Source organism: Dunckerocampus dactyliophorus, chromosome 16 (genome assembly GCF_027744805.1).
Source record: "Dunckerocampus dactyliophorus isolate RoL2022-P2 chromosome 16, RoL_Ddac_1.1, whole genome shotgun sequence".
Taxonomy (NCBI): domain Eukaryota; kingdom Metazoa; phylum Chordata; class Actinopteri; order Syngnathiformes; family Syngnathidae; genus Dunckerocampus; species Dunckerocampus dactyliophorus.
In genome coordinates this window covers 3752192-3772742 of record NC_072834.1, presented here as the reverse complement: position 1 = coordinate 3772742, position 20551 = coordinate 3752192, and the positions used below count along the sequence as shown (strand labels likewise).

The window sequence follows — 20551 nt, the reverse complement described above, 5'->3', positions numbered from 1 at the left end:
AAGCAAAAACTACCACTGGCTCTCGTTCAAATTGTTTGGCTTTTTGCCCCCAAAGCCCTCCTGTGTCCGAGAACATATCCCTTGAGTTTGTAAACAATACATAAACAGAACAAGATTAACAACACAACAAAGGATATATGGGATATATGTGAAAATAAACACAGAAGAGAGCTGAAAAATACCGATGCTGGCACTGCCCTTGGTATCGACACTATTGATATTGGTATCGATCCACCCACTTCCCTCCTTCCTCTGGAACTCTGATCCCCGCCACACGTCTTCTTCGTCTGTTTCCTTACCTTTCAGTCCAAAAACTCAACACAATCCTTTTTCGCGGCTTTGAGCAACAACGCTTCCGTTGGGCTTCCTTTCCCGCTTCGCCACTGAACGGATTGCTCGGGCTTTCCTCCCTTTATCTGGAGATAAGATACTTACTTTTCAGATAAAGCATATTATGATAAATCAAACGAGCTTTGTCGGTTTTGTGCAACCGGGTGCTTGTGTGCGTGTTAGCAGGGAGAGGCAGTGAACGCGTGCACGTTAGACTGTGTGTACAACGTATTCCTCTGCCTGTGTATGCGTATTCATAGGACCTTGTACAGGGTCTGCTTTTTCTTTTCACTTTTTTTTTACATTTTAAAATCTTTCAACATTTTCTTGCACTACAAGACTCAAATTAAAAATGTGGTTCATCCTCAGATGGGCTAACTCTTCAGGTCAAGGCTCAGCTGTCTACCTGCACCTCAAAGACAAAAAGCACTCTTTTGAGGACAAAAATGTTCATATTCTGGACAGAGAAGACAACCACCTCTCCCCCGCATACAAAACTGTCCTTTCGCCCCTTATAAAAAAGATTCACTAGTTTACCCTCCAATATAAAAACAAGACAGCCGTCTTGGTTTCATGCTTGTCCATGACCATCGTTACATCTGAATGGAATACTAAAGAAGGTGATTCCACCCAAACGACTGTCGTTGGCCCGGCAGAGGCCCCACTCCATTGTATCTAACGACTGTTGCTTTGCACCACAAAAGAGTAAAACTGTTCTTGTCTGGACATGCATGCCTACCTGAAAGGATAAATACTCAGGATCCTGCACCGTCCCCTCAGACTAGAGCTGTCCTATCTAGTCTTTGAGCATGAACTGATGAAGTCTGCTCGGATGAGAGGCGAAATAGACCAGTTACAATCAATTGAACGCCCTGAGAATACAATCAGTGAAAATATTCACACACATACTGGCCCCTATATTTACTTGATATCGGATTGATACCAAAATTTGCAGTATTGCCCAACCCAAATGTCCAAACACAGAAATGATCCAAAACCAAAAACACATACAGTCGTCCCTCATTTACCGCAGTTAAATGGGTCCAGACCTGACCGTGATACGTGAATTTCCGTGAAGTAGGATTCAATATTAATAACTGGAATATTTTCATAGTTAGAGCATAGAAAAACTGTTTATGACCTTCTAAATACGTTTTTTTTTATTAGAGCCCTGCAGATATGAAACAACACCCCTATAGTCACCTTTACACTCCTATTATTCTTTGTTTACACCGCATTGCGCAACTCTTATGTGCAGGGACACAACAGACAGAGCTAACTTGTTAGCCTCTTTATTCTAAACTTAAGAAATGGTTTGAAATGGAGTGGGGAAGAAGGACGAAGTAAGAAGACAAAAACGTACCACTTCCACACGAAATGGGAGGAGAACTTATTTTCAACTAACAATAGGCCATTTATGAATTAACTAGAGAAGCGCAGACCTCCCCCCATATTGTGCTTCACACCAAAATAATAATCCTACATTTTTTTGGATCAGTCCATGATATTTTCGAGGAACCTGTTGGAAACTTGTTCTGTATCCACCCCCTTGGTTAATTAATTTTATACTAATTCCGGGTCAAAAACGAGTATTTTCAATGGTCCCATTTTGATAAAGTTTGACATGAGCACCGATAAATAGGTAAGTAATCATCCTACGTGTCCTTTATTCCGGTCTGATGTCGGCATCCTTCCATTGGAATGGATTGAATGTGAGCTTCACGGTTTTTTGTCCACTCACGATGGCTACGGTTTAAGTCTGCGTAATCATTTAATACCAAACTGAAGGGGGAAACTTTACAAAAACGATACACTGCAAAAATACTGTTTTTCACTGCTGTGCCGTGCGGGGATTGGAACACCAATATCAATGAAATATTCAAGATTAAACACTGTTGATGGACAAAATTATCATCAAACTTATTGTATGTGTTCATGTGATGCACTCAGCAATGGACAACTTTACGCTCTGTTTCCCTTCTGCGCCGTTCTCACTGCGCCTTGAGGTGTTCAGGCGCACTCGTAATTGAGAGTGTTAGGCGCTAATTGTTTGAAAATGTTTCCTCACGTACCCCCTATGACAATTTGCGTACCCCTGCGGGTACGCGTACCCCGCTTTGGGAACATATGGTCTACACTAATATAGCTCTCGTGCGGCACCCCTGGGAGACTAGCAAACTTCATACGTGTCATTGTATATGTGATTGTGCGGTTTTGGATCATTTCTGTGTTCTTGTCGGCATTTAGACTTTGCCAGGCGTCTGCCGCCGAGTTGCAATAGAGACGAGTGGTGCCTATACAACCTGTTGCGTGTGCCTGCGCGCGTGGCTCGCGTGCGCGTCAGTGGGAGGGGTTTGCTGGAGCGACAGTTAGCCTTCCTCTAATTAGCAGCCCGAGCGGGCGAAGAAACTCAGTGGAGCGTACTTTGCAAGGCGTGAAGGCACCCGGAGGCCTCGCCTGCGTGACACCTTGTGCACACTTGGGAAGAAGACGAAGAAGAAGACGAAGAAGTTCGGGTAATGCTTGCGGCGCGCCGTCGTGCTCCTAATTGAGCAAAAACATTGTGTTGTAGAATCAGTAGAATAAGTAACAGCGGGGAGTCCAGTCTTTCCTGACGTCTCAGTTGAGGGTCCTCGGCTGTTGTCGTGCACACAAGAGAGGACTTGAACGTCTGCAGCCACGATGATGTCCTACATAAAGCAACCTCATTACACAATGAACGGCTTAAATCTGTCCGGCCCAGGCATGGATGTGCTGCACACCACCGTCGCTTATCCGTGTAAGTAAAACTCTTTTTACATTTCATTTATTTGTACTTTTCTTTTACTTTCTCCCTCCTCTCATACAGATTGCCTAACTTTAGCGCGTAAAAAGAATAAATATATGCATATCCAAATGTATAAAAGTGCTACTGCCTGTGTTGTATTGAAAATATGACACTGTAAGAAGCAGTGACTCGACTTTAGAAACTCATATTTGCTTTGATCATCACAGAAATAAATTGTTTTGGTGCATTTCAGCATGGACAACTTTATTCAAATGAATGGGAGTCAATGGGCGAGTATAATTGACTTTATTTAAACGTTTCGTTCAAGCCAGGGGTGTCCAAAGTGTAGCCCCAAGGGTCATTTTCGGTTTTTAGTGCATCGCCGTCAACATTTGCATGTGGAAATAAGGGACATTTTCCGGAAAGTGAGCGAAAATACGGCAAATTCTATTCTCGCCACCAGAATTGTCAACAGACCCGACTGCCAGATGTGGTTAAACCGTGGTATTTTACTAGTGTGCTTTTATTTTGACTATCAAAAAGGGACGGTGGCAGGAAAGAAGAGCAAATACTGTAGTTTTTACTTAAAAAAGGAGCGGGAGGGTGCATAATGTAAAGAGAAAAAGTTGAAAAATGCTGTTTCTCTCTCTCTCTCTCTCTCTCTCTCTCTCTCTCTCTATATATATATATATATATATATCTTTATATATATACATATATATATGTATATATATATTGCATTGTTACATTTTTCAGTACTTTATATTTTATTTCTTCATAACGTGACTTATAGCAAATCTTATCATTTGGCGACTATAATGGTGTCCAAAGTGCTGCCCCGGGGGCCATTTGTGGCCCGCAGTTCATTCTTTGATTGAGCTATCACATGTTCCAAAAATAGAATTGCTAAAAAAAAAATAAGGGGAAAAAAAAGAGCAAAAATGGCTAATGTAAGAAAATGTTGACGCTAATAACACAAAGCTGACATGCAGTCAGTTTCCTCCTCGTTAGCATACTGGATTGTTTTTTTGGGGGTGCCCAAGCCGAATGTGAATCTCGTCCTTTCTGACTGCAGCGGTATAGTTTCACTGAACACAAATAGTGAATCAGATGTCAGTTTGATTTTTGTTTCTTAATTTCCATCCCCTCGGGCCAATCTCCACGACATTCAGATAAATATGGCTTAGCATGAAAGCGAGACAAAAACTTCTTCCCACGTCTTCGTCACTTGACTTGTTCTCAAACAAACACTCTGAGGCGTTTGGCACCTCGGAGGACAAATAACTGTGACTTTGACTGCGCAAACTAAACTTGAACTAGTAAAGGTTGTCTCTCTCTCAAACCGACGCCAGTGACTAAAATGTTTGCGTATAATAAGCAAATACTCGTCCCCCAAAGCAAAGTCACCAGGAGATTCCCAACTGTCGTATTTGTTTCTGCTTCGGAAAACAATGTCAGGTGACCTTCAAGCACACATTCTCTTTGGTGACTTTTGCTCATAATTTATTTCCCCCCCCACACCCCACCCCTTTTATGTTTTTTACTCTGTAGCCACACCCAGGAAGCAGCGAAGGGAGCGGACTACCTTCACCAGAACACAACTGGACATCCTGGAGGCACTGTTCTCCAAGACCCGCTACCCGGACATCTTCATGAGGGAGGAAGTGGCCCTCAAGATCAACTTGCCCGAGTCACGTGTGCAGGTAGAAGATGGATTTTTTTTTTTATTGGCCTGCGGCACATTGTACAGGGCACATATATATATATATATATATATATATATATATATATATATATATATATATATATATATATATATATATATATATATATATATATATATATATACATATACATATATATACACATTTATATATATATATATATATATTTATATATATAAAAGTGTTAAATCAGATTATTAAATTCTAAATGTGTAATATGTTGTATATATTTTGCCAATGTATCCAGACTTTAGGGACACCCTGCATAAATACAACTGAACAAGAAAACAAAACGACAGCAAAAATAAAAATGAAAGAAGAACAGCATAATGTAATGACGAAAAGTTCATGCTAATAACGGTAGTAATAATAATATCACCTAATGTCACCTTTGTGTATCTACACGTGGCTTGATTTTAGCCTGCTTACAAAGACTAAATTAAATGAAAAAGAGTGGCTATTTTTATTGCCTGTGAATACGATGTCCATTCATGCAGGTCATTGTATTCTCAGGGCGTTGAATCGATGGCAGCTGGACAACATTCTTAAATACATTCAGAAAAAATAATAGAATGATGGCCCTTGATATCTTTTTGCCCATGCGTCTGGACATGAGGGACAATACAAACAAACGAATATAAATCCATCCATCCATCCATCCATCCATTCTCTGCGCCGCTTGTCCTCGCTTGGGTCACTGGTGTGCTGGAGCCTATCCCAGCTGGCTTTTCGGGTGAGAGGCGGGGTACACCTTGGACTGGTCACCAGCCAAATTGCAGGGAATATAAATATAAAATCCATCCATCCATCTTCTATGCCGCTTATCCTTACTTGGGTCGCAGGTATGCTGGAGCCTATCCCAGCTGACTTTGGGCAAGTGGCGGGGTACACCCTGGACTTGTCGCAAGCCAGCAGTAAATATATTTATATATAAAAATATATATAAATATAAATATAAACAGTACACAAGTAATAAGCAACATTAATAAATATATACTGTATATAAATATATTATATACAATAAAATAAATACAAAAATACATTAAATATGTTCAAATGAATAAATTCAATTAAAAAGAAGGTACTATTTATTTATGTCATATATTACATTACATTTTTTAACTATATAAATATTTTGTAATAATTGTCTAATGCAGGTATTTTTTCCCGAAGTGTCCAGACTTTAGGGACACTCGGGTATTTTAGTATTTTAGTAGAAGAAGTAGTTATAATAAAATTGGAAACAGAATGTATTATTATTATTTGGTAGATTTAAGAGGTATAAAGCCTAGTGACGTTATCCTGCCTCAGCTACAGCTTTTCTGTTTTAGTCCATGATGGTGGTTGGCAGTTATCAGGTCTCTGAAATCTGGACCGCACTACTTTTTGTCTCTCTCTCACTGACACAGTCCCACAAACAAACTCATTTCTCATTTCCGCATTGCAGAACTTGGCTTGGCGTGAAGTACCAGTGAGCAAAGTACCAGGAATAGCTGCAATTATATCATTGTTCTTTTTGTGCGTCCAGGTCTGGTTCAAGAACCGGCGTGCCAAGTGCCGTCAGCAGCAGCAGCAGAGCAGTGGCCAGTCCAAACCCCGCCCCCCCAAGAAGAAGGCCTCACCTGTGCAGGAGCCTAGCGCTCCCGATCCCGTTCCCAACCCGACTGGCTCATTTAGCCCCTCCCCGATCCAGGCAGGCCCCGGTTTGGCCCAGAGTTCCAGCGCTGGAAACACCGCTGTGTCCATCTGGAGCCCGGCCATCTCGCCCCTCCCTGACCCCTTGGCCTCCTCCACAGCCCCTTGCATGCAGAGGCCCTCACCTTACCCCATGAGCTACGGTCAGCCGTCAGCCTACAGCCAGGGCTACGCCAGCACCACCTCTTACTTCACCGGTCTGGACTGCAGCGCCTACCTGTCCCCTATGCACTCGCAGCTGTCGGGCACCGGGGGCGCTCTCAGCCCCATCACCGTGCCCTCCATGGGGGGCTCCCTAAGCCAGTCGCCGGCCTCGCTGTCTTCACAGGGCTACAGCACTGCCTCCTCCTTGGGCTTCACCTCTGTTGACTGCCTGGACTACAAGGACCAGCAGGCCTGGAAACTGGGCTTCACCACAATGGACTGCCTGGACCATAAGGACCAAAACTCCTGGAAGTTCCAGGTCCTCTAGAAAAGCGACGCTAGCTGGCGTTTTGTGTATTGTTAGTGCGAGGCGTGCTGCTTCCTCGTTTGTATGAGTTTGATGTTATTTACTCGTAGTGAAGATATTCACCTGAATACATTTGGACTACAAGCACGCTCAGAAGCCTTTCAGGAGTTTGTAGGAAAAGACTGGAGTCCTGCACATGGAGACACCTCTATGTTACACGACAGCGATTTTGATTTATTTTGACTTATTTATTTCGTTTGATGTCATTTGCTCACATCTAGATATTCTTGAGCGTTTGTGTTCAGTACTATACAGTGTTAGCAGTTAGTGGACGACGCTTAGGACCTTCTGTTGTAGCTCAGTGTCATTAAAGCCGTTTATTCTCTACACTTCTGTGCACTGATAATCACTGGAAGTTTGAAGTCTGTACACTTGGAGCTGTTCTGTTAGTGGAGGGGTGTCCAAAGTGCGGCATATTCTAAAAAGTCATGATTAATGAGATATTATTAGATACAGTGGAACCCGTTTGTCGACAGTCAAGTCCCCGGTCCTTCTTGTTATTGCTAAAAAGTGCCCGTTTAGGTGACGTCGACATACATGGTCGTCAGAAAATCTGAGATCCAAAGGGGTCGCTTCTGTGAAAAATGGGTTCGTTTATGACGACCTGTGCTGTCGTACGCCATCTTCATCATCATTGCTAAGCAGCTTGAAATAAAGTGGATTTGTGCGAAATCACAGTTTATTTTTATTTTCGGCTATGTCGACCACCGCTTATGTCGATGAGAGTCAGCCAGTACGTGGGACGTCGACTAAAACGGGTTCCACTGTGTAACACTAATTTGCTTTGTCACCTGCAGCGCGGAGCTAAAATGTGGATGTTTTCTTCCAATAGCTTAGTTTTGACCTACATTGGATCGCGTTTAGCATCGATGTATCCAAGTGGCGTCAAGTTTGTATGCTGCGAGACGGAAGCACTTCCAGACAGAGGTCCGTTGTAGAGGTGGACCGTCATATGGCCTGGCATGGCGGCCTTCACTTGGTCCATCTTGGTTATTTTAGTTGATCTCATTCTGGGAGTGTCCCAATCCTCTTAGCCTCCCTTCAGCAATGCCCTAAGTGAATTAGTTGGGATTATTGCCCTGTCCTCCTCTCTTTCTGTCTCTCACCAATCTCTGTCACCTCCTCTCCTTCCTCTCCTGGCTGTTTTGTGCCTCCCTCCTTCTCGTCTATCTTTGTCTTTGCTCATTCTGTCCCCGTTTATATGTCCTCTCTTCCGTTTGCGCGCCTCCTATGTTAGTTTAGTCGTGCATCCATTTAAAAAAAAACAACAAAAAAACAAGTGATTCGGACATGCCCGCATACCAATCCCGGTGGTTCCTCTACTTTCAGCCCTTTACGACAATCCCACGCTGCTCTTCGGAAAATGTGGTAATCCCAATGTGACCCGATTACTGCCACGCAAACCTCAAAACTTACACAGGAACATTTGAGACAAGCGTGTGCAAATGCATCCCGACCCTACAGTTGTCGTTACCTGTACATGTTTGTTTTGAAATCTTATACATCATATTAGTCATTTGGAGGCATTGTCGTTGAGTGGTTGTTACTGCATAAATGGAGTCGCTCCAAAGAGATGCTGGATGTAATTGTGTTATGTAAAGAATAAAAGTAAATTCTATTTGTTGCTTTGTACGTGGCCTCACAATATTTGGATGATAAACTGCAGGAAGGGAAGTGGAGGGCCGGCACGCCAAAGCACTCCATGCTGACCTAATCCCACTCTACGCATGCCGTAATCCCTCCGCCCTCCCTCCCTTTGGTGTGATTGGTTAATCCCTGCATCTGTGCGCCCTGATTGGTTAACCTCTCAGAGAGGGCACAGCGCATTTGTAATCCCGCTGCCACCACCGCAGAGACAGACATTTGCGCTGTAATCCCCGGGAGGAGCAGATGTGATGGGGGAGGGACGCCTGTGCGGAACAGGAGGACGATGAACTTTGTGTGTGTGTGTGTGTGTGTGTGTGTGTGTGTGTGCACGCGCGCGCGTGTGGGCTTGTATGTTTGTGTGAGAGCGGCAAAAAACATGTTGAAAAACAACAAGATGCATCTTTCGCACCATTAAAACCAATCCAATCCGTGGTTAAATGTTCTCGTTTGAATATTGCATATATTATACATTTATAATTTTTGTAATGTAATATGTATTATACAAATACATAATATAAGATAATGAATACTCTTATTTTTAATGGAATGAATTAAATGTAATAACTTTTTATTTATACCATTATATACATTATGATTTAAAAAAAATGTATGACATATTTTAGAATGATTTAATTTTAATTACATTGTAGGTGATTCATTTTAGTTTATAATGTATATTATATGCGTATATACGTCCAGACTTTAGGGAAGACGCTGCAGACAAGCAATAGCGCAACATGACAAGAAGAATATGACAGGACAGTGTGGTGTGTAATATCTTGTCAAGGGACAATACGAGAGAAATGGAGCTCGGCTATATCACGCACACAGCCATAATTGTCTCAAAAGCTGGCAACACAAGCGCGTCACAAGTTAACAGTGTCTAAAGCAGGGGTGTCCAAACTACGGCCCTGAAAGTATAACTGAATATGGCCCGCACAAGAAGCTTGACATCAACTCTGCTGCACTTCTCAGTTTCAACACCAGATGGCGACAATTCACATCTTTGCAGTGTCACGTCGACACGAGCCACAATGATCAGGGCAGCACGTCAGGCAGAGCTCATTATTAATGATGCGCATGTCATCAGTTCTTTGTTTACATTTTGGGCTTCTTTGAAGTTTTGGGTTTGGCGAATGTAAGTTATTATGTGGTTTAAATAAATGGATTCATAAAATCAATTATGAATGAATTTTATACTTTCATGCATACACTTTACGTAATTCAGTTTGTCTATTGTTCTATATTTCTCCTTGGGAAAAAAAACAAACAATAATTGTAAAAAAAAAACCTGTAATTATGATATATATTATATATATATATTATATTATACTGTAAAAGAAACTACTGCGTTATTGCTAGACAGTATAATAGCTTTATGCATACATCTATTATCTACTCATTGACTTATTGGCAATGTGCAGCCCGACCCTTTATTTATTTTTCTGTATTTGGCCCTCAATAAAAAAAAGGTTTGGGCACCCCTGGTCTAAAGTTACGCATGGTGGTGGTAGTGTCATGGTCTGAGGCTGCGTGCGTGCTGCCGGCGCTGGGGAGTTGCATTTCATTGAAGGAAACATGAATTCCAACAAGTACCAGCTCGTTCACAACTGATGATGTCGGTGTTTGGGCGCCCTCTAGCGGCCGCGTGTCCTTAAGCAGTTATGGTTTACTTGTTTCAAACGGACCACCATCAGTTGCAACCACAATCTTCTAGTTACAACTAGGCTTCCTGGGGTCCATCACACAAAGTAAGAGCACGACAAAAAACGCAACGCCACACACAAAAGACAGCCAACACCAAAATATTATATATGAAATAACTAGGGCGACATGCGCGGTGTCCAGGCACGTGCACGGACATTTTGAGGGGGCAGGTGCTCATGCCAGCAAAAAGGGCACCCACTGCAAAAATGATTAATGAAATTATCTCTTCATCGACGCCTTTTTCCTCCAAAACGCTTGCTCCAACCAACATGCTGAACCCGACTGCCCCCTATAGCTCACACACACAACAGCAGCTTGGAGCAACACAATATACCCGTCGCTACAATATTGTATAGCGGTGAATGGGATCTACTATAAATACAGATCCAGTATTGTCGATACCGATACTTCTTACACGACATTTTTCAAGGTTATTGCATGATGCAAACTAAGTAAAGAAAAGCAAAACTGCTCTCATTCAAATCCCTTGACTTTTTCCCCCCAAAGTCCTCCTCAATCCAAGAAGGCATTTCCTGAGTTTATAAACAACATAACAATATATAAACATAACCATATCAACAATGTAAATATGAACAACACAATAAAGACACAAAATCACACCATTCAAGGCTCCTGAAAATTTTCAAGTAAAAAGTATCGGTATGAGTATTTGTATCGCCGATACAGGCCTACTTGGTATCAAATCGACACTAGAATTTGCAGTATCGCTCAACCTTACTGTGTGTTAGCAGTGGTTTGGGTGTGTTGACGGATTCTTGTGCCAGCTGACTCAATACTTGCCAAGCCGCAGCCGACTGTCCAGCTAACTACTTCGGTGACGCCGTCGACTATTACGGTAAGTCTGTTCGTTTTTATGTCTGACAACCGATACAGAACTGGATAACAGTTGGTAATTAAAAATGTTTGTCCAATTTGACCGCAAGGTTTCCTCGCTGGCCAGCGAGCTAGCTTGCTAGCTAGCTCGCTCGCTAGCGTGGTGTTAGCTAAACTGAGCTACTTGAGCCAAATGTCCTGCTGTCGGCTACAGGCTTCGTTCTTTTTCAACATTGTTGACTTGAAATATAAATATATATACACGGCGTGTGTTCCGCTGGTGATTCTAACCACCTAAACTAGACAACACATACCAGTTAGAAACGTCACAGGACAAATGTTAACTTCCTTAGTGGTTATTGTGTTAATAATACGCACCATCAACTTACTGTTTACCTGTTTGAGCGTTCATTGGGAATCGTAAACAAATTATGCAACAAAGCAAACTTTTTAATTGTTCCGTTTTTGCCTTCTGGGTGCGGCAGCGGTTTCCCCACCCAAGAGACATTTTAATAGCGTAGTGGGCGTGTCACACAAGCGTTAACTGAAGGATGTCCAAAGTGCTGCCCTCGGGCCATTTTCACCCCGCATCATCATTTTAGTAGCATAAAGTTGAAATAGAAAATGAAGATTTTTTTTTTTTAAGTCGTAACATTATGGAAAAACAAACAAAACAACAAATAAACTTGTCATTTTTGGATAGTTAGGTTGCGGAAAAAGTTGTAATGTTATGAGAATAAAGTCTAAATATTATGGGAATAATGTCGTAATTACGAGGCAAAAATTTACATGATGAAAATTGAAATTGTTGGAAAATTAAAAAAAAACATCAGAAATTAATAATTTTTCTAGAATAAAGTAATGATATTATGAGGAAAAGTAATGTAATTTTTGTAGCATAGCGTTGAAATATTAAAGAAAAAATTTTATTTTTAAAAAGTTGCAATATTATGAGAAACAAACAAAACTAAATTAAGTTGTAATTTTTGTCAAATTTAGGTTGGGGGAAAAAGTTAGAATATTATGGAAATAAAGTCAAAATATTATGAGAGGAATATTCATGAAGATTATTTTAGAAGAAAGTTGAAACATTTGTAACACTAAAAAAACAAAATGGGTAGAAAAAAGGCAACGTTGATACTAATAGGCTTTTTCCACCTCTTTCAAGGTGGCCCTTGCATCCTTTCGTTTTTCAGTATGTGACCCTCGGTGGAAAAATTCGGACACCCCTGGTCTAAGACGTCCTACGGTCTTGTTACATTATTGTGTCGTTGCCACATACATTTCACTTTTAACGCAAACTTTGGCATGGGTGGGAACAAATTTGTGCGTAATTGTACATATTGTACTTTGGAACCACCAAACTGGATGCAATCACATCAACCCCATTGAAACTTGGTGTCAAACTACCATTTAACTTGACTAACTTATTCATTTTGCAATAATTTGTGTGCATTTGTTTCTTTCACAGCTGACTGAAGATGTTTGCCAGAAAGTTAATCGGTGGCCTAATTAATGTCATCGGGTGAGAACCTGCATATTGACCAAACCAAAACCAAAACGTGTCATTTAAACTTCTGACTTTACGGTACTTTGATCTTTGCAGTAACATAGACCCATCCCAGTTTATTCCCTCCGAGCCTGTGAGTGACAGTCATTACATTTTTCAACCTGGCGTGCAGATTGCTGCACCGCTAATTCAGACAATGACAGTGTTTTACATGTTGCAGCCTCAGCCCCAAAGACCTCTTGCATACACCGAGCAGCATGAGAGTGATGAGGAGAAGCAGTTCCGCAGAGTCTTCCAGCAATTAGCCGGAGATGTGAGTGTACCAATTCTCTGTTCATCGATCTACAGATCTTATCTACCCTCCTGTTTAGCGCACACGTGGCTTCTGACCTTATCTGGGTAACAAATGCATGTTGACTGACCGTAACCCACAACTGCAAGGAGGCCCTTGTACCACAAATGTTCTTACCGTCATGCACACAAATGGTCACAGTTTCTTTTTTTTGTTAAATAGGACATGGAAGTGAGCCCAACTGAGTTGATGAACATCCTGAACAAAATCATTACCAAACGTGAGTTCATATAATCTTGCACGCGCACACTCCCTTTTTATGTAGAGAAACAAACAATCATTTTACAGTCTACTTGTCTTTCAGATGGAGATCTCAGGACAGATGGTTTTACTATCGAGTCTTGCAGGAGCATGGTGGCAGTCATGGATGTATCCTTTCTATCTTCAGGCTGCTTATTTGTTGTGTTACACATGTGATGATATTAAAAGCACGTGTCGCTTATGTCGACAACCCGTTTATGCTGACAAACCGGTCAAGTCCCGGTACCCGTTCATTACTTAAAAGTCGACATGCGTGGTTGACTGCTTTTCTCGACATTAACGTTTGAGACCCAAAGGGGTCATTCCGGGGCGTCGGTTTATGTCGATGTGGAGTCATATTGTCAACTTCATCGTGAATCGTCAACAGCACCATTAATTTATATGTGGTAGGCTGCCAAAAATAGATTCGACCTGTTGACCCTCGCTCATAAACGCATCATAACGCAGCTGGTCTGCCAGTGATAGGAAGGAGGAGCAAAATGTTAAGCGATTCATCAGAGCCCTGTAAATAGCACGTATCACACAGTGCTGCTGTGGGTCCCTCCCCCATCTAAAAGCACTCGTGGGCGGCTCCGTTTTGTTTGTGAAATTAAAAAGTACGACAAACAGAAGAGACAAAAAAAAAATTGTTTTGCAAATGTGTGTGTTGGGGCCAAGTATGCACCGCCCCATCCACCCATCGCCACACGTAGAACGCAGTCCTGCACAGCATTAAAACGTGTGCACTGTGACTTCCTGTTCTGTGCAAAGTAAGCTTCAAAATAAAATCATGGCAGTGTTAAAAGAACTATGAACTTTTGGGGGAATTTTGCCCATCATCCACAAATCCTTACGAGAGACATGAACACACATCTTTCTCTTTTCTGTGCGTTTTAAAGCTATAACAGTTGAAAAGAGGAAGCTAAGAATGCACGTAATGGGACACACCTATTCCGCTTCTGAAAAAACCTCCAAAAACTGCCAACAATGCCCCATTTACACAATGTGACCTGCATATTAACCAAGCTACAGCGACATTGTTATTTAGGGCGCTCATGCCGAAGAACTACTTTTCCTGCGTAGTGACACCTCGCCACACCACAGCGGCTAACGACTAGCTTCACCACACACTCGCTCCCAGCACCTTAGGCCGCCACCGGAAGGTAACGATACATATTGGAGCTGCTGCCACTGCTGCTGTGTATTTGTTTTTGTGTTTGCAAAAGTTAATGTTAGGTGTAGCGCCAGTTTCTATGTTGCTATGTGAAATCAATGCGCACAGGAGGGAAGTTCCGGTAATGCTTAAAATGAGCAAAATACAGCAAAACACTGAAGTATTACATGTTATCATGAACGTGCCTGTTACGACACGGTCACAGCATGGATAGGAAATGATAACACGTTGTTGCAGCTTTTTGGAGGTGTTTTTACCAGCGGGCTTTGTGGGTGGAATTGGTGTGTCTCGTGACGTGCAGTAATAAGCTGCCTCTTTTCAGCTGTCGTATCTCTTTAGATGTGTGGGTTCATGTCTCACATAAGGATTGTAGATGATGGCGAAATTCCCCCAAAATGTGCAGTTTTCCTTTAACTTGAATACTCATTTCATTTTTTTTTTAGGTTATTAGCCACCAGAAGAAAGATTTGTGCATTTATGAAAGCTTTTATTGCCACTGCATATTACCACACAGCTTTGTTACATAAGCGTATAAAGCATCACGTGAAAACAGAAGAATCAAAATGAAAATATGCACAAATGGAGGAAAATGGTCAAAAATCGTTCATCACCCATTCTGCTTATGTTTCCGGCGAAAGTCACAAGTACATAAATGTGCAAGTACCGGCTAGTTTTGGTTATGTCGATGCCAATCTGAGCGGCGTCGACATAAACGGGTGCCGCCGTTTTGATAACAGACATCATTCGTTTGTATGATTTGAGGCAAACAGAAAACACACTTTCACATTTGAAATGGGTGAGTTACTGTCACGTGTCTCAGACTCGTACAACGTCCACAGCAGCTTTCAAACCAAAAAAAAAGGCAAACACGTAAAGCTAAGTGCCGTGTGTAATGTGGTGAGGTAGGCAAACACAGCAGGGAGCATAATGAGCATTGTTTGTGTTAGCCTTAATGCTGTTCTAGAGCGACAGCACTGGAAAACTTGGCTTCCATGAATTCAAACATCTCTGGAACAACATTAAAAAATGGCAGGCAAGTATAGCCGACCTGATGTATTCGTTGTGCATGGGGTTTCTGTTCTGCACTGCAGTTACATTCCTGTGGTCAGTGTTTAATCCGTCACCAGTGAGTCATAGACGAGAATGCTGTTGTTCCAAGGACTGAGCAACAAAGGCAGTAGAGTTGAAGTGGCTGAAATAGCATGGTGGCGTTGTATGATATCATTTTGTGGAGAAATATTTTATTCATTGAAAAGTGCTTTGACTTTCGTGCAGGTAAAATGTCATGGCGCATGAAACAAATGCCCTCCCCTTGCAACACACATAAGTATTTGACTTTTATTTAATAGGCTAATGTCAGGAGGATAACTTACATCATGTAAACAGAGTTTGAATAAACATTTTGACTTTTCTGTTTTCCCAGGGAGTGTACAAGTCCTATGATACAGATGGATCCGGTGTGATTGGTGCGGAGGAGCTGCCCAATGCTTTCAGAGCTGCTGGTGAGTTTTGTTTCTGCCATATTGCTATTTAAACGTCTCAATAACGTACTGAATCATTACCAGCAATTATCAATACAGGCAAAATCCCATGAAGTCACTGACTGCCAGCCATGTTCAGAGCAGAGAGCTGCATACTGCTTTTTGGGCATTTTTGCTGAACTTTAAAGACCCACAGAATATTAAGTTTTAGAACTACATAAACATTGAAACTATCTAAAGAAACTTTACAGGGTGGGGTTCTGAGTCACCCGACTCTGAACTGCTTCCGGTGTCAGGCGCCGGTGTCGCGCCACATGGCTCAGCAAAGCTAACCACTAGCTTGTTGCTTCGGCTGCCATTGTCAACTGCATTTGTGCCTACGTCACCATGTCACCACTATCTTACGCAATCACGTCACTACCAAAGGCAGATCCACCGCCAGACAAGCTCTGTGACATGTTAGCTGCCTGTATTTGTTGTCTCCGCTGGATTTCTGCACGTGTTTTGACATTTTCCTCCTGAACCCACAATCCGTCTGCTTCATCGACCGTCTGTCGCTGCCGGTTGGAGGAAAACAGAACTGTTGCCCCCTACTGGGACAGAAATACATTGCCTACAAATCAGGAATTCACACACAATATTGATAAGACTTTGATCTGTAGCTTCCCCCGCGAAAAAAAGGCAGTTAACGTTACTTTTTGGCAGTCAAAGAGTTCAACAGAGGGTGTGTTACTCCAGGGGTAGCAAGCTCATCTTCTTTCTGTGTTCCTTACTTTGGTTTGAGTCAGTAAATTCAATGAATGAATCAAATAGGCAGCTGTTTCTCTTCTTCAGGGTTTCCTCTCAGTGAGCAGCTGTTCCAGATGCTAATTCGCAGATACAGTGATGAGAATGGCAACATGGATTTTGACAACTACATTGGATGTCTCGTGAGGCTGGATGCCATGTGCCGTAAGTTTATATGATTGGCTGTACTGTTTTGTCATGCAACAGCTGCACCCAAACACTGAAATTGACATTGCTGGCTTAATCTTGCTCAGGTGCCTTTAAAACGCTGGATAAGGATAACAATGGGACTATCAAAGTCAACGTTCAGGAGGTAACCCGAGCTTACTTTTATACAGCCACAACTCTGTGTTTCCCATTTGACTGCAATGTACTTATGGTGGCATCTAATTTGCATAATTGGCCATGATGCATGTGCATGGCATTTTATGGATGTTGTAGGAGACAAAAAGTGAGCAAAAAAACAGCACAGGCAAAACAAATATGCTTAGAAATACAACATTCTTCTGTCACAAGCAAGACTGTGAGTGCTTTCAGAGTGCTTGGGGGGGGGGCAAAGCAACACTGGCTGCCTGTTTAGGAGTGATATGTGCTTTCATGTTCAAGTCTTTAAAAGTGTCCAATAAGACCAGAAAAAGTCACTAGATTTGTCACTAGTCCGTTTTTTGTAAAATAAAATATAGAGGGGTCTGAGTAGATCCATGAAAGCAGACCTTTGTGTTTTAGCCAAAACAAGATACTCACACATATCAGCTTTGACTTTGGAAAACAGTGATGGGCATTTTTGCCTCTTTTCTGATACGTTCGGACCCAACCACTAACTAACCACTAACTGTAGGTGTTTGCTTCTTATTAATTTGGGCCATATGTCTATACAGTATGTGCGTTGCGATTGACTGGCGACCAGTTCAGGGTGTACCCCGTCTCTTGCCCAAGGTCAGCTGGGATAGGCTCCAGCATACCCACGACTCTAGTGAGGATAAGCGGCATAGAAGAAGGATGGATGGAAGTTCTATGTAGTATTGTGGTCACTAGGCATCAGTAATGTTATGAGGCATGACGTTAGATTACATTACCTTTCACACTGAATGGAGACTGGCTACTGAGCCAGCAGAGCCGAGCCGACATGCCATGGCTGAGACGGAGATGCCATGGCTGAGACGGACATGCCATGGCTGAGGTCGAGTGGGGAAAAAAAAAGTTCTCACCTCATTCCGTGTGGAAGTTTTTGGCTTCTTTGTCCTTTTTCCCCACCCCGTTTTAAACGCTTTAAGTTTAGGATAAATAAATTGGAGAGGCTAACTAGGTAGCTCCGTAGCTTGAAGCAGTGGCCGTCTCTTAAGACCCTGCAGTTAGCCCGTTGCCTGCGCAATGTGATGTAAAGAAAGAATAATAGGCGAGTAAAAAGTGATTATTGGGGTGTTACGTCATGTCCACAGGGCTCTAATAATGTTAAACGGATTTAGAACGTCACAAAGGGGTTTTCCATGCTCTTAACTACGAAAATATTCTGTTTATTTTTTATATTGAATCCTGCTTCGTGGAAATTCGCTTATCGCTGTGGAGTCTGGAACCAATTGACCGTGATAAATGAGGGATGACTGTATTGTTCAATGTTTTTCAACAAACTAAAAGTGGAACTTTGAAGGTGTGTGCTGTCAGTTATTTTCAAAAATGGTATTGACAGGTCAAGCTTTTGAAAGATCAATGATCGGCCAGGAAATTGTCATCAATGCATCCGTAGTTAAGATGCCATCAACTGTACAGAGTCATAACAGCAAGCTACATTCCCAGACACTTCCAATATATACAGCGTTTATGAACGAGGGCGAACAGGGAGCGCCAAATCTATTTGGGGCAGTCAAAATTGGCAATTTGAGTTTATGGGAAACACAGTCGGATTTTGTTGGATTTGGTTTGACTCTTTTCCCAATGTTGTCTTCTGTATGTTTTTGTCTTTCCAGTGGCTTCAATTGACCATGTATTCTTGAGTCCGGAAGAATACTCCTGCTTGGGATCACTTTGTTGAGATATTACTGATATATATATTTTATCCACCTTTCAACAACTTTTTTTTTTTTTTAACCCACCCCCACTCTGTGAATGTTCTTTTCAAATCAATGCATGATCACCAGAGCATCAGCTGTGCCATAGTACTAGGCAGAAATAATGCTGTGTAGTCAACCCAGGGAAGCACAAACATTCATTTACATAGTTTGCTGAAGAGAATGCAGTTAGCCAATATGATTGCATGCTGAGTTTGCTTGTTTGTTATTTGCTTTTAGTCTGCAAGCCAAGATTTAATGTGAAAGGGTGAGTCCAAATTATACAAGACATGACTTTTATAAATAAAATGTGAAGTAGTTAGGGCTACGTAGATGACATTTCATTCAACAATAATGTGAGGTTTTCAATTTGAAAAAAATGAACTCGCTTTTTAGATTAAGAGCCAGGGAGCTGTCAATTTTATTACAATTTATTTTGGATTTGGATTTGTCGCACTGCGGCAACGTCAGCCCACTTTGGTTTGAAGTATAGCATTACGGTCGAGTGATGCATGAGCCCATTTCAAAATCAAATCTTTTAGAATGGTAATACAGTGGAACCCACTTATGTTGACAACTGGTTCATGTCGACCAACTAAACAAGTCCTGGTCGACCGTCTTCTTTTTACTAAAAAAGTGCGCGCTCAAGCAGACGTTGACATCTTAAAATTAGAGACGCAAACGGGTCTTCACTACAGAAAAAAAAAATCTGTGTATGTCGATATGTTTTGTAATATTGCCAACGTCATCATTGTCACTAAGCAGCATGAAATGACAAAAGCAACATAACCACTACAGAGCACTAAAACGTGCACACACTGACTTCCTGTTCGGTGCAAAGTGAGCTTCAAAATGAAAGCATGGCAGTATTAGCCTGGATTCTACCACAACAACTAACAAAATGGACCCGTTTATTTTGTATATTTATATTATATTGGAGCCAAGACATACGATATCGTCTGTAAGATAAGGAAGGAAAACAATGTGGTTTTGTTTTTTTGGCCCAAAATTGAATCTTCAGTCTGTGACATAGAGCAGCTTTATCGCTCACTGATTTTAATGTTTTATTATTCCTAGTAGTCTGGTGATTGAATAAGTAATTGAGAGAGACAGAGAGTTGTATAACCAAGCCTTATCGTGTGCGATTATGTTACAACATTCTAAGACACAAAGATTTGTTTAGACAGCTTGATGTGTTGTCATTTTTTGTTCAGCATTAGTGCAATGTGGCCACGTTAAGTCCTTTTTATGTTTATTATTTGTTACCTGTGCATTGTGTGGATACCTATCCACCAGCAGCATCATGTGTGAATTCATATTCCAGCAGACCAGATGGGTATGCTACTAACACATGCCGCCAATAATTAACGTGCCTTTTTCAAAAAAGTGTTTGTCATTGTAGATATAACCACTTTGTTTGCTTGATGAAATTGTGTTGGGAATAAAGGAGGTGTGGTCATCCTGTTTTGATGAATTTCACTTGACATTTACGGAGCAGCGTAGCAGGCCATAACTAGATGTAGATGAGCAATGCCGCACTTTAGGGGTGTCTAAGAGGCCACATGCAGAAAAATGGAATGGTGCACTTTTGTACATTAAAAATGCAAAAACCAATCCAATGTAGGTCAGTTTATGCTAAAATATCTGAACAAAACATCCACATCTTAGCTGTGTTATAGGTGACAAAGCAAATTAGTACTCATCGAAAATAGGCTGTTTTTCCCCCCACAGAAAACACATCTCATCCA

At 41.6% G+C, this 20551-nt stretch overlaps 2 protein-coding genes across 2 annotated transcripts; both read left to right on the top strand.

The window, feature by feature from the left end:
• The first annotated feature begins 2703 nt into the window (after positions 1 to 2703).
• Positions 2704 to 8659, top strand: crx (cone-rod homeobox). The gene is made up of 3 exons (XM_054755831.1): positions 2704 to 3109; positions 4649 to 4800; positions 6350 to 8659. The coding sequence occupies exons 1-3, from the start codon at positions 3013 to 3015 to the stop codon at positions 6986 to 6988; spliced, it is 888 nt and encodes a 295-aa protein (XP_054611806.1). The 5' UTR covers positions 2704 to 3012; the 3' UTR covers positions 6989 to 8659.
• A 2444-nt stretch (positions 8660 to 11103) lies between these two features.
• Positions 11104 to 20262, top strand: capns1a (calpain, small subunit 1 a). Its single transcript, XM_054754937.1, has 11 exons — positions 11104 to 11237; positions 12687 to 12740; positions 12822 to 12858; positions 12946 to 13038; positions 13240 to 13297; positions 13382 to 13446; positions 15456 to 15524; positions 15915 to 15993; positions 16807 to 16923; positions 17013 to 17071; positions 18723 to 20262. The coding sequence occupies exons 2-11, from the start codon at positions 12697 to 12699 to the stop codon at positions 18747 to 18749; spliced, it is 648 nt and encodes a 215-aa protein (XP_054610912.1). The 5' UTR covers positions 11104 to 11237; positions 12687 to 12696; the 3' UTR covers positions 18750 to 20262.
• Positions 20263 to 20551: the final 289 nt, after the last annotated feature.

Coding starts and splice junctions, on each gene's coding strand:
- crx (XM_054755831.1), top strand. CDS start 3,013: ATGATGTCCTACATAAAGCAACCTCATTACACAATGAACGGCTTAAAT. Junction 3,110..4,648: donor CACCACCGTCGCTTATCCGT/GTAAGTAAAACT, acceptor TTTACTCTGTAG/CCACACCCAGGAAGCAGCGA. Junction 4,801..6,349: donor TGCCCGAGTCACGTGTGCAG/GTAGAAGATGGA, acceptor TTGTGCGTCCAG/GTCTGGTTCAAGAACCGGCG.
- capns1a (XM_054754937.1), top strand. CDS start 12,697: ATGTTTGCCAGAAAGTTAATCGGTGGCCTAATTAATGTCATCGG. Junction 12,741..12,821: donor GGCCTAATTAATGTCATCGG/GTGAGAACCTGC, acceptor TGATCTTTGCAG/TAACATAGACCCATCCCAGT. Junction 13,039..13,239: donor TCCAGCAATTAGCCGGAGAT/GTGAGTGTACCA, acceptor TTTGTTAAATAG/GACATGGAAGTGAGCCCAAC.